This window comes from Vigna angularis, chromosome 11 (genome assembly GCF_016808095.1).
Source record: "Vigna angularis cultivar LongXiaoDou No.4 chromosome 11, ASM1680809v1, whole genome shotgun sequence".
Lineage (NCBI taxonomy): Eukaryota > Viridiplantae > Streptophyta > Magnoliopsida > Fabales > Fabaceae > Vigna > Vigna angularis.
The window spans coordinates 17,839,984-17,856,091 of record NC_068980.1 but is presented as its reverse complement, the minus strand read 5'-3'; the positions used below and the strand labels follow the sequence as shown (position 1 = coordinate 17,856,091).

The 16,108-nt window shown below is 30.7% G+C and overlaps 1 protein-coding gene and 1 long non-coding RNA gene across 7 annotated transcripts in view; one reads left to right on the top strand and one right to left on the bottom strand.

Moving 5' to 3' along the window:
- Window positions 1-3,005: 3,005 nt before the first annotated feature.
- LOC108334344 (uncharacterized) overlaps window positions 3,006-16,108 on the bottom strand; it is a 34,502-nt gene continuing 21,399 nt past the window's right edge. For 2 of the 5 annotated variants that reach the window (XM_052871178.1, XM_052871176.1), the window contains 6 exons: window positions 8,044-8,342; window positions 5,870-5,942; window positions 5,686-5,779; window positions 4,329-4,457; window positions 4,175-4,232; window positions 3,006-3,807 (listed from right to left, as the gene is read on the bottom strand). In XM_052871178.1, coding sequence (XP_052727138.1) covers window positions 3,334-3,807; window positions 4,175-4,232; window positions 4,329-4,457; window positions 5,686-5,779; window positions 5,870-5,942; window positions 8,044-8,076 — 861 coding nt within the window. In that variant the 5' untranslated portion in view covers window positions 8,077-8,342 and the 3' untranslated portion in view covers window positions 3,006-3,333. Of the gene's footprint in view, window positions 3,808-4,174; window positions 4,233-4,328; window positions 4,458-5,685; window positions 5,780-5,869; window positions 5,943-6,116; window positions 6,184-6,643; window positions 6,888-8,043; window positions 8,343-16,108 lie in introns of all 5 variants that reach the window. The other 3 variants (XM_052871179.1, XM_052871180.1, XM_052871177.1) reach the window with 3 other exon arrangements.
- LOC128194828 (uncharacterized) lies at window positions 11,511-14,663 on the top strand. Of its 2 annotated transcripts, XR_008246240.1 has the most exons (6): window positions 11,511-11,891; window positions 12,133-12,148; window positions 12,345-12,498; window positions 14,125-14,312; window positions 14,394-14,444; window positions 14,535-14,663. It is a non-coding gene; the product is annotated as an uncharacterized LOC128194828 (long non-coding RNA). The 2 variants fall into 2 exon arrangements; XR_008246239.1 differs by lacking the exon at window positions 12,133-12,148 and having other exon boundaries at window positions 11,512-11,891.

The following is a 16,108-nucleotide window of genomic DNA, read 5'->3' as shown; positions in this document are numbered from 1 at the left end:
TAGGATATGTTCACCTCTTAAGCGAAATCAAAGGTGACACGCCCTCTACAAGTTTCATGCACCTCTTCAACTAGTTCCATAGGGTTGCTACACTCTCTACGAGGTACACATCGAGGTAATCTCTTTCCTTTTCTTTTGACCCAAACGAAATTAGTGTCTTTATCTTTATTTAGCTTTTACTATGATAACACAAAAACTCTAAGGTTCATGTTATCTAGCAAAATCTAAATAAAGAGGGGCAGTTGTCAACACCCAATTTTGTCCGGGTAAGTAAATAAATAAAAATAGAGAATAAGGGAATAATAATTAATGATAGGTAAAAAAAAGGAAAAAAAGAAAATAATAAAATAAATTTCCTTAATGCAGGACACATCACTAGAAAATATTTTTTGAAATATTAGTTTGATGTGGTAATAATTTGAATCAACATTATGCCAATAATTATAAGCAGTAATTAAAATAGTATATTTTGTTGCGTCAAGTGCTTTTAAAGAGGAAAAAATGATTTTAAAAATGGACAAATTTTCTGACAATAATAATAATCAATGTCTTGAATATTATTTGATTTCTTTTTTTTGGAACCAAGACATTTTCTTTTCCTATTTTGTTCATTGTCAATTAATTTACAATCAAGGGCAAAAATACCATAATATTACAATGTGTGTATATAAATACGCATCCTGTCATAGAAAAAAGGGGGACGAAAAATAGAGAGAGACACTATGAAATAATAGAGATAGAAAGAGTATGAGATAGTATAGAGAAAAGTAAGTTCTCACGCTAGAGGGACTTTGCCAACAGAAACTATCAAGGAAGAACTAGAGGAGTATTGAAAGATGAAAAGGTATGTCATCTCTGCACCCTCCTTATTCTCTTTTCATTGAACTTCTTTCTAAAGGTATTATTATTTTTACTACACACCAATAATGTTTTTTTCAAAAAAAAGAATATATTCTCTCGTCTCTTTTGACATTGGTTATATTTCCTACATCACATGATATTTATTTTTAATAAAAATAAATAAAAAAGTATTTCTTATCACGTATTTTCCTATAAAAAAATAATGATAAGTCATAAAATAAATTTTATAAGTACTCGTCGACCTATGGTCGGGTTCTTTCCTTTTTCCCACCATTTTTAAAATAAAAGAATTTCTTCAAAATAAAAAAAACGATGTCAATCCTTGTCGGATTCACTTTTTTTAAAAATCTAAATCAATCCATAGTCATTTTTAAACAAACTCACAAACCTTTTTCTAGATAAAGAACTACGTGATCCCTGATTTTCCATTAACTAGATATACGTAGGAGTAAGGTCAATCCTTGTCGGGTTCATAAAACAAAAAAATATTTTTTGTTTCTTAATAATTTCTTTTATTCTTTTTATTTTTGGGGAAAATTAAATATTTGGGAAAATCACGTGAACTTTATACATTTAATTAAAGGTACTACCTTTGGGCAGGTGCGGTAGGGTGCTAACACCTTCCTTACGCGTAACCGATTCCTGAACCTAAAATCTAGTTTTCTTAGACCATGTCTTATTTTATGGTTTTCCATAGTTTTTCCATAATAAATTATGGTGGCGACTTTCAAAATATTTTTTTAAATCCGTTTGTTTTTCGGCTCGCCATCCCGTCGTGATCCCGGTTGCGACATGATCTATATTTCTTGGTTGTTTGTCTGCATTTTCGTAGGCAAACAATACAGTTATAACCAATGATTTTTCTCATAAGCTTCTACGAAAAAATGCAAAAAAGAAACGCGTTAATTGCACTGCGAACCTCAGGATTCAAGTTTATATTTCTTGACTTTTGCTTACATTTTCACAGCAATTTCTACTTTCACTATTGAACACAGACTAAGAGTCATCTTGACTTGTTACATCCTAAAACTATTTATCGTAGGATGTAATGATTAAGTTCATATTGATTAATGCTTCTCATTTCTCAATTTTGTTTTTTAGGTTTCATCTCTAAAAAGACTTTGTTCACTTGAATAGAGTTGGAGGAGAGTGATTGAATGGATTTGAAGGTAAATTTTTTATTATTTATTTGAGTGAATTTTGGAGGTAAGTGGGAGTGGATTTGAAAGTAAAGTTTGTAAGAATTAGTGTAGAATTTGATTGATGTGACATATTAAAAAAATTTACTTCCAAATCTACTCTCACTTACCTCCAAAATCCACTCAAATAAACAACAAAAAATTTACTTTCAAATCTTCTCAAATTCATTCAATCACTCTCTTCCAAATCCATTCAAGTGAACAAAGTGTAAATCTACTTTTTTTTTAATATGGTCTCTATATAGTGTAATTAGTGTTATCACCCCGTTCTACCTAATTTTGTTTACTTTTTAATTTTTATTACGAGTAAAAAAATTAATAAATTACTAAAATTGAAAACAAAAGATATTTAAAGACTCAATAAGCTGTTTTGTCCCATAACTTTTAATTTAATTTCAATATCGTTTTACTAATTTTAGAATTCTCTATTAAATTTCATTTCTTTTTGAAACGTAATAATTAATCTCTTTCATTAATTGATAAAAAGATAATCATGAAAGAATAGATGCCATAAGTATTCTTAATAAAGAAGTTTTATTATTTTATCTTTCATTTTCTTCTCTTACAAGTTCTCATTATTAAGTGTATCCAAACAAGGCCTAAGACTCAAGACATAACACTTAGAAGGGAAAAAAGGAAAGGAAAACAACTTTGTTTTTTTCTTCAGATAAGAACAAGAGATTATTACATTAAGTTTATGCTAATTTATCATTATAGTTCTTTTTAAAAATGACCAAATTAAAGTATATCTACAAGAAATGAAAACGTTACCCTTCCTTACCCTCCAAAACTTAAGTCATATATATACCCAAAGTAACATATTCTCCAGCAATTTGATAATTATGTCTCTTTCATTGCTTTTGGATGTAGTTGACATCCATTGAGATTCTTCTCTCCAATTGAGGAACAAAAACCAGAAAACTATTCTATCAGTTAACAAATATCTTGAACAATCCAACATAAAGAAATCAACTAGTAACTCAGATATACCAAGAGTTTGATCCTGAACTAGCACTGCGGTTGTCAACTAAAAACATTCATTTAAATCCTAAAAGTTCATGATGCTAGCATTACAATTAAGGAAAAAAAAAATCTATATCTGCTACACAAGATCAGATACATATCAGAATAGATAAAGAGAGGAATCATCAGAAATGGGTCATCACATTAGCATGGGACACATACAGTGATTACTAGAAGATAGTGATCATAGTGCTAGCAGTAAGTGGTTATTCTTCTGTTACCATGAGCTTCCTGCAAAGGTGCATGTTATTTACCCTTCCTCATCATAATCTTCATCATCCTCTTCTAGTCTACTAGCGAGGGTTGCCAGTTGCATAGTGTCAATGGCCATCTTGTCGGCATCCGATAGGGACCAGCCTGGAATTTCTTCATGTTTAATGTCCATGTCAGCAGGCTCAGGCAATGGAGCTTCAACAGCTGCACTGGCATTTTTGTCTCCATTTTCGTTTAAGTTAGCATTCAGATCAATGTTACGGAAAGATTGAGCACTTTCCTCATGAGCTGCAGAAGTCTCCTTTGTATACTCCTTGGATTGCACACCATTATCTATTGGCAGACTTGTGTTAGGCATATCATTGCTAATTTGTTGAATAGAGGAGCAAGGCTCAGATTCAACCTGCTGATGAATGATGTCTCTTTCAACAGTTCGAACCCCTCGTCCACGGCCTCTTCCTTTACCTCGGCCTCTTCCCCTACTAGTTGTGCTGGTGTGGCCCAACTCGCGCTGCAATGAACACAACAAATGTTATTGACCAAAACAATACAAGTCCAAGATTAGGCCGTTTTACACACAACACAACTTCCCTTCCTAACACGAACAACTTCTAATGAAAAATATTACTCTAAAAACAAAGCAAAACAAATATATCCACTTGATAACACATGCTTTTGCTTTAAACATTAAAAAGATTTAGAATGAAGTGAAACTTCAACATGATAACTAGATATAATTCAATGGTAGAATTAAGAAAATATTATGAGACAGTATAAATGTAACGACTTTTGCACCATTGTCAGTGTGTGTGACACTTTACCATTATTTAAGAAATATAATTATGTATTATCACGGATTTTCATGAAAACGCAATTACCATCTTACTCCTCTTGGCCTCTTCATCACTTTCATTGCCCTCAACACCAGCAGCTTTCCTGATAGATATAGCATTCTTAAATGTTTCAATTGCTAATATGGATGGTTAAATCAAACACCATAAGAAAAAATATAACGGTTACTGAACTTCAAACCTTCTCTTTGAAAGGGCACGATCATCAGCTCCAGCCTCGGAATGGCCATGTCCATGCCCATAGTCAGGAACCCTGCTGACAATGTCTCTCAGAAAGTCGAAGACGTTATAACTTTGTACACAATATTTCCTGCAATTTACATTTGCCATTGGTTAGACTAGACTTGTAATGTACTCAAGATATAATTCTGATGGACAAACTGGAAAGAGAAGTGGTATTATGTCATAAATAAACAGGACCTGACTCTTATATAGTTTAATTTAACAATTTGAAAGAGATATCAGAGAAATAGAACTTGTAACTCCTAGGGTTGGTTACAGTGCTATCATACAATCTTATTCAGGGTTTTCAGTTTAAAAGGAGTTACAGACAAGTAAGTCAACTTATGTTCAAACATAGCAAAAGATACAAAAAAAAGCACAAAATCTTAATTATATTTGAAATCTTAATGATGAAGTCACCAGTTTTACAAGGAAAGGACGTTATTTTTGTACTAGTGGACAGAGTAACAGATTTTGTACATTTTTCCCTTTACCTCATCCATGTTCAGCTGAGGAGGTGGTTCATTGGATGGATTTCCGTTCTCAGTTTTCTCTGATAATGACCCAATTTTCTTGAATCATTTTTGGAAAGAATTGTTTCGGAGGAAAGACACCAAACTTCATATGAGCACCACTTATAATCCCCAAATGGATGTAGCCAACCAATGTCTAGCATAGTTACAGCGCTTGACTGGAACAAAGCCAAAATGGCCCCCTTCACTTAGCTGGGCTTAATTTTGGCTCACGAACTAAACTTTTTCAAGAAAAATGTGCACTTTTCATGCTATGTGTGGTCAAGAAAACTCCATTATTGCTAAAAGGAGCAACTATTCCATCCAAAGATGATTATGTTAATTGGTTGACCCAACAAAGGGTTGAATTGCTTCATGAGCTACGGCCTATGAGCCTATTTACTAAACACACAAAAACAAATGAGAAATTATGCTCATCAACATAGGACAAACATGTGATTTTTTTTTGGTTGAACTAAAGGCTCGAGTTAAATGACTTTTTCCAGTCAAAAAGAAGATTTCAAAGGAGTTACCAAAATCAATAAATTATCACATGAAATCAGTTAAGAAATATATAAATATATAGTATGATTTTATCATACGTAAAATGGAACTTGACCATCTTTAACCAAGTGATGAGGACTGGTATTTGCTACCTCAGGTGTTTAATAATTTAAACACACCTTAAAAAAATTAAAATAAATTTCAGCACAGGGTAAAATACGCCCAAAAATGAACACACTTCAGTTCAAAAGGTTCATTAATGAAGAAGAAACTTTAAATAAAAAATATTCATTGACTTACAAATGCAATGCATTCATGGTCTTAGCTCCTCTCTGAAGAGTTATTTCATAAGTGCGGTCACAGAGATCTTGCAAAAATAACTCCAGAGCTTTAGCTGTAAAAAAGCCAAGAGTGACATCAACAATGAGGAAAATGACGAAACTGTGGGAAGGTACTGACTAGGTAGTATGTAAAAGCAACTTACATACTAAAACAGGAACTGCCAATGCTATCTTTCCGACATCCTCATCTGCTTGCATTATCTTCTTTATCCGAGCCTGAAAATTATAGTTTCCATCAGATAAAGCATTCTTTAAAAATATCTCTTTCCTTTAAATTAAATAATGGAACAGAAAAGTGGAAGAATTGAATCTGAATAACACTCCAATTTGTTAAGAGAATTATAGTTCAACTGAAAACTTAGTTCCCATTTCATAGAATCTAATTCCCACCCCATCCCCTCCCCCTTCTGCATGCTTCAAATTTGATGATATGGAGATTGGTATCTCTGTCAGCTACCTAACAAAATAAAGGGTACAAGAAGAGAGAAAAATCATGTAAGGACAAGAAGCAAGGCAAGGTAAACAATGCAAGTACCAGAGGCAAGGCAAACAATGTAATCAAAAGTATTATTAATCAGACATTACTTCTGTGTTGGGAAAGTATAATGGTTAAAACTGATGGATAGAACTTAGCAGTAATGCTATTGTGTCTCTCCCTAATTATAATGACAAGTGTATTTCCTAAAACAATAATTGCATTATGATCATTGTTTTAAAAATTGACCAGTCGTCAACTCAGTAGAGGTACAAAGTTAATGGGTTACAGGTGAAACCAGTGGATAGTGGAACCGCAAGAACAGATGAAAGGCACATAATATTTGTATATAGTAGATATATTATTTGCACATTTTCCAAACAATTAGTGTCATGGTGGTAAATTGAGAAGTTGTAAATATCCCAGCTCTTTGGTTCGATACCTAAAGTGTGAAGTTTAGCCTTTATTTTCCTTAAACTTGAAGTAACAAGTGAGAAGCTGTTGGAGAAAGCTGCTGCCAGCTAGCCAGCATGAGAAGTTGTGCGGATAGGCGCTCGAGAAAGCCATTCATGAAGTAGGTGCTCAAGGTTATATCCACAGATCAAGACCGGGTTATAACACAAAAGTAGTAAATTCAAATATGTTGTTCCATTAGACCAATTGTCTTCAAGTCGGGTTTTAAAACACTGATTATCATATATCATGTTATCAGAGGTTATCATATCAGCGTACACATTAAAAGCTTGAGAAATTAGCTAGGTAAGAAAAGTGAATCAAGACTTAAAATATCATGCTATATATTGAACAATAATGTACTTGTCACCTAATCCGAGAATTGAGAGATAAAACAGCAAATACATGGTAGCAGAAAACAATAAAAGGTATAAACATTTAGATAAATCTTCTAGAGCACTTAAAGTCGTTATGATTATAGAGAACATATCCATGGACGATCATTAACCTATAAATAGAGTATAAACTTGAAGTAAAAAATCATGTTCCTGTACATGTGTACAAATATACTTTACAGTCTATATAATATCTTTGCTTCAGAAAAAATCATCAAAGAAACCATCATATTTCTAAACCCATTCCATCAAAGATTCACAAAAAAGGTATTAAATTTCAGCTTCATAAGAACAATTCAAAGGGAAAGAACATTACAACCATCAAATCCAAACCCGCTACACATGAAATGAACCTTTCATCATAAATCTCCTCAACAGTCTCAACACATGCATCCATCAATAACTAAACACACAGAACCCAAATTACGCCAAGCACCCAAAATTAGCATCACAATCTCCAAACCACCCTCATGAGTATGAATCCATTTTTAGTACGTCGCCACGGGCATTCTCCACAAGAGACAATTCTGCTCAAGTCGTGTAGGAGTATTACAATCGACAAAACTCTCCCTCCTAGTTTTAAACACGACCACATGCCCAGAACTCCAACTCAAAGTATACTAAATTACCAAATTCAATTACCAACCACAAACAAACAACTTCCTAGAATTAAACCTGGCAGAACTCTTCCTCCAAGTATTAAACTCGGCCACATACCCAAAACTCCAACTCGAAGAGTACTGATTACCAAATCCAATTACCAACCACAAACAAAGAAATTCCCAGAAATTACACTGAATTACACTTTAACCAATGAATTCAACCCCCCTCCCCCGTCCCAGAAACTCCCAATAACCATAAACCCAAATGAGAAACACTCAATTAAAGTCGGAAAAAACATTCCTTTCACTTTCCACAGTTTTCTGAGACCCCAAATAGCAGAGTTACGCGCAAAGAATAAACTTTGATAGCTGAAAAACGAATTTTTACTTACAGCGGGGAAACGGGTGTCGAGCTTCTTCCTCATTGTATCGAATCAGGGGTCACACGAAGAGGAACGAAACTTCCAACAAAAAGAACGAGAAGAAGAAGAAAATCAGGAAGCTGAGAATAGGAAACTACGAAGCAGTAGACAAAATCAAAGGAAGCGAAACGATCTGGTCTCGTCTCAGATCCGAAGGTGGCTGTCTCTGATTCGGAATACCCGTCCGTACGAGTTTGACGATAGAAGGAACCTGCAACGTCACACAGCTGTGAGGGAAGGGTTCCGATGGACCAATCGTTGCACAACACCTGACAACAAAAGTTATGATGCAAAACATCATAGGTTGTTAAAGAATGTTTTTAAAAAAAAAAAACAACTATTCGAAATTTTTATTTATTTATTGAATAGAAAGTAGTCCTTTATATTTTTTAAAAAAGTTTAATAAGATTTTTTTATTAATTTACTCTTATTCAAAAGAGGAATTAACATATCCTAATATAATAATCAATTCTTTTTATATATTTATTTTGTAATTTTTACATAAACAAAAAAATAATAACGTTGATTTAACCAAATAAATTATATTGAAGTTTTAAAAAAAATATATAAGAATTACATTAAATTTAAAATAATAAATCATTATTATAAATATAAAAAAAAAAAGATGTTAATATTTTTTTAATGACAATTGATTTTAAAGAATGCTACAAATTTATAATATAATAATAGTTATTATTATTATTATTATTATTATTATTATTATTATAGGCTTTATATTTATTCAATGTTTGAAATATCATTGGAATATGCTAAAAATAATTATTGTAAAAATATGTATATTCTACATCCAATTATCATACTTATGTTTGATGTTTTCATAAGACAATCTAGTACAAAATAATGAGTTGTTTATAAGACACCTATCACAAAGTAAATTTTATACTTTTTTAATTTGAATTTGTTACCTAAACAAATCTTTAAAAAAAAATTGTAAAGGCATGGTTACTTATGTATATTAATTAATTCCATAATATTTTTAATTAACATAGAATCTTTAATATAAAAGTAATATTAGATAAAGTAGTTAGAATTATTTCAGAAAATATAGCCAGTTAATGAGCCTAATAATTTTATTTTCATGAGTAATTCGAATCAATAATTTTGTTACTCTAAAAAAAAATTGGAGTTGATCATGGAATAATTTGAAATATGGGAGTAATTAAATACATCATACAACCTAGTAAAAAATATATTTAAAATTAGTCTGTATAAACTTACTCGTAAGTCTTCAATCTTTATAACTTAATGAAAAATAACATTACAAAGAACGTGAATAATAATATTTTAAAAAAATATTATTATATATATGTAACTTATTTTATAGAATAATAAATAAGAAAGAAATGATAACTTAATATAATACGCTTTATTTATGGTAATTTTTAATGGCAGTTACATATGTTTATTAAAGAGTAAATCAATCAAAAGTTATATACAATTAAATTTAAAAGAGATACCGAAGATTTTAAATTTACAAAGTAAAAACAAAAAATATAAAGCTCTGTTTATTAAAGTTAATGTACTAAAACTACTTTTTCTTTTTTATTTTATTGCAATATAAACCAACTATATCAATATTGATAATAATGAACCAATTATATGTAAGAACAATTTTTTGTGTCATCATAACTTCTTCTTTTACGGTCATATGATATAAAATGATAGTTAACATGATAAACGGTTATTATATTGTCATTTAATACATTTAAATTTATAGCTAGAATATTTTTTAATTATCTTAATCTTATCCATAATGTAAATTAGCGTCTATTTAAAAGTAACTAATCTCACAATCCTATATATTATTTTTGTATGCAATTTCAACAAATTAAAATATATAATATTTAAATTGTTTGCAATGAATTATTTTTATTTTTTAAATATTTTATTAAGATAAAATAATTAAAATATCTTACATTTTTTTTATAAATTAGTAACACAAAATTTCATTTTGCAAACATTCATTTTAAAATTAAACTTTACAAAATAATATTATAATAAAATTTAAATATTTAAATAATATTTAACAGTTCTATTTTTTAATATATATATATATATATATATATATATATTTTAAATTTCATTGTTTTAATTTTTTGAAATACTTTTTAGATATTCCAAAATTTCAATCCTTTTCAATATTATCATCCAAGCAACTTATTTTATTTTAAGAAGTAGAGTTGTCAAAATGGGTTACAACCCGCGAGTTAACCCGGTCCACCATGGGTTTGAGCCAGGTTAGGTTAGAAAAAATTGTATTTTTTTTATGCGGGTCAGATTTCAACCCGGCTCGTTTAAACCCGGCTCATGCGGGTTGAACCCGTGGTGGGCCGGGTTGGCCCACCAACCCACCTACATAATTTTATTTTATTAAGATTTAATTTTAATTTTATAAAAAATATTTATTATTTTGTTTTTGCTTGAAAAAATTATTTAAGTTCCTTATTTTCAAAATTAATTAAACACTTGAGAGTGAAATTTGTTTAGATTTGTATTATAAAAAGTTTGTAATTTTTTTTATTTAAAAAAATTGTAATTAAGTGAGCCAGTGAGCCAACCCGTTTACCCACCTACCCGTGGTGGGTCGAGCCGGGTTCGAATTTTTCTGATTCGCTAATAAATGAGTCGGGTTGAGTTGGTTCACTAAGTGACGAACCCGTGATGGATCGAGTTGGGTCGGGCCGGATGGCCTGTTTTGACAGCTCTACCAAAAAGTTTTTAAATTCACCAAATACATAAATTATTCTCTTAAAGTAACTCAACCAAAATAATCATTATTAGAATAAATTATGAAAAATAATAAGATATATTTTTAATTGTTGTAATTTTTATCCTTAAAATATTCATTATTCAATAGCGTAGTATTCATAATTAATGATTTGTATGCCTAACCCAAATCAATGTTATTAGTATAAATTGATAATGTAGTGAGTATTTAAAAAATATCATAATTATATTTATGTAAAAAAAAATTTAATGATAACCATCAATATTAAAATAAACTATGAATTAATATTTGGTAATATAATATTTAAAATAGTTATTATAAAATTAAAACTTACCATGTATATACGAACTTGTATGTGATGATATGAAAACATTTTATTGTAAATATATATATATATATATATATATATATATATATATATATATATATATATATATATATATATATATATATATATATATATATATATATATATATATATTACTATTTATGCTAACACACTACAAAATTAACGTATTTTAGAAGGGGTTTATTACTGGGGGTTTTGAAAACCTCTCTTAATTCCTACGGTTTTTGTCGAAAACCGCAGATAAATTGTAATTTTTTTTAATAAAATAAATTCCATGGTTTAATAAGAAACTGCCATAAAAGTATTTTTTCGTTTTGCCGCGCTCATAATTTACATTTCGTCTTTCTCGAAAATAACTTTCATTCTCACACCGTGCCCATGTTTCATCTTCTTCTTGACCAGAATCACTGCGAGCATGGTGGCGACGGTACTGGTGCGGCCAGCTCCACTCTCCACTCCTTCTTCTTCTTCTGCACCTTCGTCAAACGGTTGAAGCTGTCGTCATCCAGCTCTCCTTCATCGACGACAGTAGTTGCTTCTGGCCTGACCGGCATCGTTGTGAGCTCCCTCCCTTTCTTCATTCGATTTTTTCATCTGGTGGGAGGGGTTTTGCTCTTCCTTCTTCATTCTTCCCAAATCTGGTTCCCTATGAAGGATCTAGCGAGGCGTGTCACCGCATTCGGTATCGGTCAGAGTAATCGTCGTGCGATGCAACATAGGGTTTTCATCCTCCCTTTCTTGTGCTAGTAAATTTAAATTTGATTTGAGTATAATGTGATGGTGAAAAGGATATATATTTGGTAATGGAGACAGAGAGAAAAGAAAACCTTGTTCCTTTTGTGATGTCCTCTGTCATGGCTTCCTTGGTTTTCTTGTTGAGCATTCTAATTTTTTTTTTTTACATTCTTCCATATATTTTAGAGTATGAATGAATTCATAAACTTGGTTTTGTTTTTTGCAGCTCAACATCAATCACGGTATTGAATAATAATTCTTATTAGATAAAAAGAGCTAAGGTATTGAATAATAATGCTTATCAGATAAAAAGAGCTAAGGTATACTAATTATTATTATGCAAGACATATTGACAAACAGGTTGTGTTCAAACCATGTGGTTAATCTCATTTTACAATGGTAGTTTAAAAAAAGACTGAGAGTTTTTCCTGATGCCAGTGGGAAAGTGAAGATAAAGATATCAAAGAAGGAGTTGGCATAACTTTATGAGAAGCAACACCCGAGAGCTTCTGCAGAACAAGTTCTGCTTCGCTTGATAAAAGCCAGAAATGATGTTAAAGTAAAGGCCCTGTATAACGAGCTTAATCTTAAGGTTTGAACTTCATCTACATCTACCCCATTAATAATTCCATAGCCTTCTTCTCTTTGCATCACTTGGTTTCTGTCTTTTCAAAAGTTTGTTTTAAAGAATATTTTTTTTTAACATCAGTCAGTATTTTATTTTAAAATGTACATTAATTATATCAGTAATATGAACCTAAGGATAGTGATGCTGATAGAGAATTTGAGGTGATGGTCCTTTAGAATTATACTTGAACATGTATTTCCTGGGATATGATATTTCTCTATATTGTATTTCCTGGGATATGATATGATATTTCTCTTTATTGTATTTCCTGGTATATGATATGATATGATATTTCTCTTGATTCTCTTGATCACTTTCAAGATTAATTGTTACAAGCCCTGGAACTAACAAATAAGATAATTTCTGAATGCTTGTTGTGCTTGTCTTGTTTCTCCTATACACACTTCTCTTCAGTGGAAATCATGCTGAAACTGGTATTTATATGAGAGCTGGAGGGGAGCTGGTAATCCAATGGAATCTTGGATAGAACCAATAGAAAACCCAACTTAATCCTTGTGCGGTGACCTGAAAATTAGATATTATTCTTTCTTACTTTTGTTCACCAGTGGACCCCATTTTCTAGTTCCATTTTCCATTCTCAGATAGTACTTTCCATTTGAGTTCCACAGCAGTAATAAAACTTCGGAAATAGTCTACTTTTATTTCCATGCACAACCTTTTTTCCACACACATCATGGGTTTCCTGTGCAGGAATTGCATATAGATCAAAACATTTTTAACATTTAGATATGTAAAAAAAGTTATGTGAAAATATCAATTTCTAAACTGCATTAGGTTCCAGAATTGATCCTTCAAATTTTAACCCAATATGCATTTTTATTCGTTTGCCAGGTAAAAGTGGGAATCATATGCTCACATTTGAAGGAGTATTTCCTTTTTTTTTCTGACTTGGTTCTGGAGAATCTGATATCCCTCTCGACTTGGAACAACCATTATTTTTGTTTTAGAGGAAGATTCTTAGAACTTAGAAGCCTAAATTTGTTTGTTTTCATAAGGCTTAACTAGTTATTCTAACTTTTAAGATGTATGTTTCCAAAAATTTAATTGAGAGCCATTATTATCGAAAAACTATAACTTTACAAATTTGTTTTTAGTGTGAATCATATAAATTTTCATTTTCATTTGAGATTTTTGTTATATTAAAATAAATATTAGATGTGTCCTATACTTTGGACATTAGCCATATCCTGATGTCCATGTTAGTTTGTGTCTGGTGTCTAGATCAGAGTTGGTACTTCATTATAGTTGTACCAGCTTTAAATTTATTCCCTACATGAGAGAATATTAAGTACTAGTCCCTACATTTGTATAAAAGATAAGTTTTTGCCTTGTACCCAAAACTAGAGATTTTTCTTGCAGTGTAAATCTGCTACTAAGCCTTGCATTGTTTAATTTTCTTCAAAATTTTATTAGGGACTAAAAATTACAATTTTCTCGTATAGACTTAAACTTAAAATGAGGAAACGGTTGAGACCCAATGAATAGTTTAAATTATTCTTTACTGATATTTGCTTTCCTATTTTCTATTATTTAATTTCTTACATGTATTTCATGTGTCTCCTTTAATAGAGATAAGGCGTTTCTATGGGGTGGAGCATGGTGGGGGATATGATGCTTGGAGAAAAACTTCAGCTTTAGCTACCCCTTTTGATTTTGACAAAGCACAATCCACAAAGCCAAAAGGTCATTGTGTGGCTGTGCGAGTGACTAGTGAGGACCCCGATGATGGCTTTAAGCCTACGAGTGGCAAAGTGCAGGTTAACTACCAAGTCCAACATCAATATCATCTGTTGCTTCATTCATCTTGTAACATGTACTAAGTTCAAGTATTTGTGCAGGAGCTTAGCTTTAAAAGCAAGCCAAATGTGTGGGCATACTTCTCTGTCAAGGTAAGCCAAATGAGTTCATTCTTTTATATTCATCATTAGATATTGAAGCCGCGTTTTAAAATATTAACTAATTATTGTTTTATATTTTAGGTATTTGAAAAAGGAAGCATATCAAATGATGGAAAAAATGAAGAAGTACCAAATGACGAAGACAATGAAAAAGTATCAAATGATGAAGACAATTGAAGAAGTACAAAACTATAATTATTATTCATAACATGTTAATTTTAAATTTTAAGAAACATTAATTGTATTTCTAATGTTTACAATTTATATAATAATATTTTGGTTTATATTTAATGTTTACATTTAATTTTGGTTTCATATTATTTAATTTTGGTTTATTAATGATAATCAAGTCATTTGAATAATAAAAAAAATTAAATTATTTACATTTCCGGCGGTTTTGGAAAACCCTCAAAAGTACCGGCGGTTTTCATAAACCCTCAAAATTACCGGCGGTTTTTTTAAAAACCCCCACTACTACCGGCGGTTTTACAAAACCCCCGCTAATTGCGGCGGTTTTTAAAAAAACCGCCGGTAATTACTTAGCGACGCAGGTTTTCCCAACGGTTTTCCTAACCGCGGGTAACATATTTTCCGGGGGTTAAAACCGCCGGAAACGGAAAAAATAACCCCCGGTAAAAATCTAATTTTTTGTATTGACAATATATAACAAAAAAAAAACATGTGCAATATTGGGTGTAAAACCTAGCTATAAATAAAATTCACTTGTTGAATCATCTTTCAATTATTTCTCATTAAAAAAAAAACTCTCCTTAGTTATCAGTACTTAAATAGAAAACATTCCTCAAGTTTTAGCATTATTTACTTGTGTGGTATACTTTATTAATTATACAAAATTTTACAAATTTCTATTGTCTCAATTTTTTAATGTTACAAAACTGTGCCCTTCATACAAATGAACATCCACAAATGTAATTGAAATTAAAAAAAAATATGGATTATTTACAAATTAGAGCCACTAAAATTGTCATAAGTTCTTCTTTGAAAATCAATGACATGAATATTATTGTAATTAAAATAGGAATTTGTGTGAGTCATTGGAACTAAAATCTACAAATTATTAGGACCATTGAAATTTTGTTCATTAGTCCTTAATAATGAACTTGACAAGAATTTTACTGATTTTTTTTTTTTAAAAAAGGGGTTAATTCTTGAAACTAAGCCTAAGTAATTACATGTTATGAAATTGTGGTTTAATTGAAACTAAAACAAAAAGATGCATGTTTATTAAAAGAATTAGTAGTATAATATGTTATTTAATAGTTTGATATATATGGCTTAGGTAATCATTCAAAATTATGTAAATTAGGGGTTACAAAAATATTTGAAATATTTAAACTTGCTAGGAAATCAAGGGATTGTGTTTATGACAATATCAAGCATTAATGAAGCTAAAATTACATCACAGAATTACTTCCATTAATTTCTCCACCAAAGGAGCTTTTTTGAATGCCCAAGTAATTTTAATTCAGCAAGTAAATTCAAAGTTTCCATTTTTGCTTTTGACATCAAATTTGAACTACATAGAAGTAGAGATGGTATATTATTTGAGTAATTAGCCACATTCTTGTCCCTAAAAGATTTGAACCATTTAAGTAATTATTCATCATATTAGACTGTGTAATTAAAATCATTAA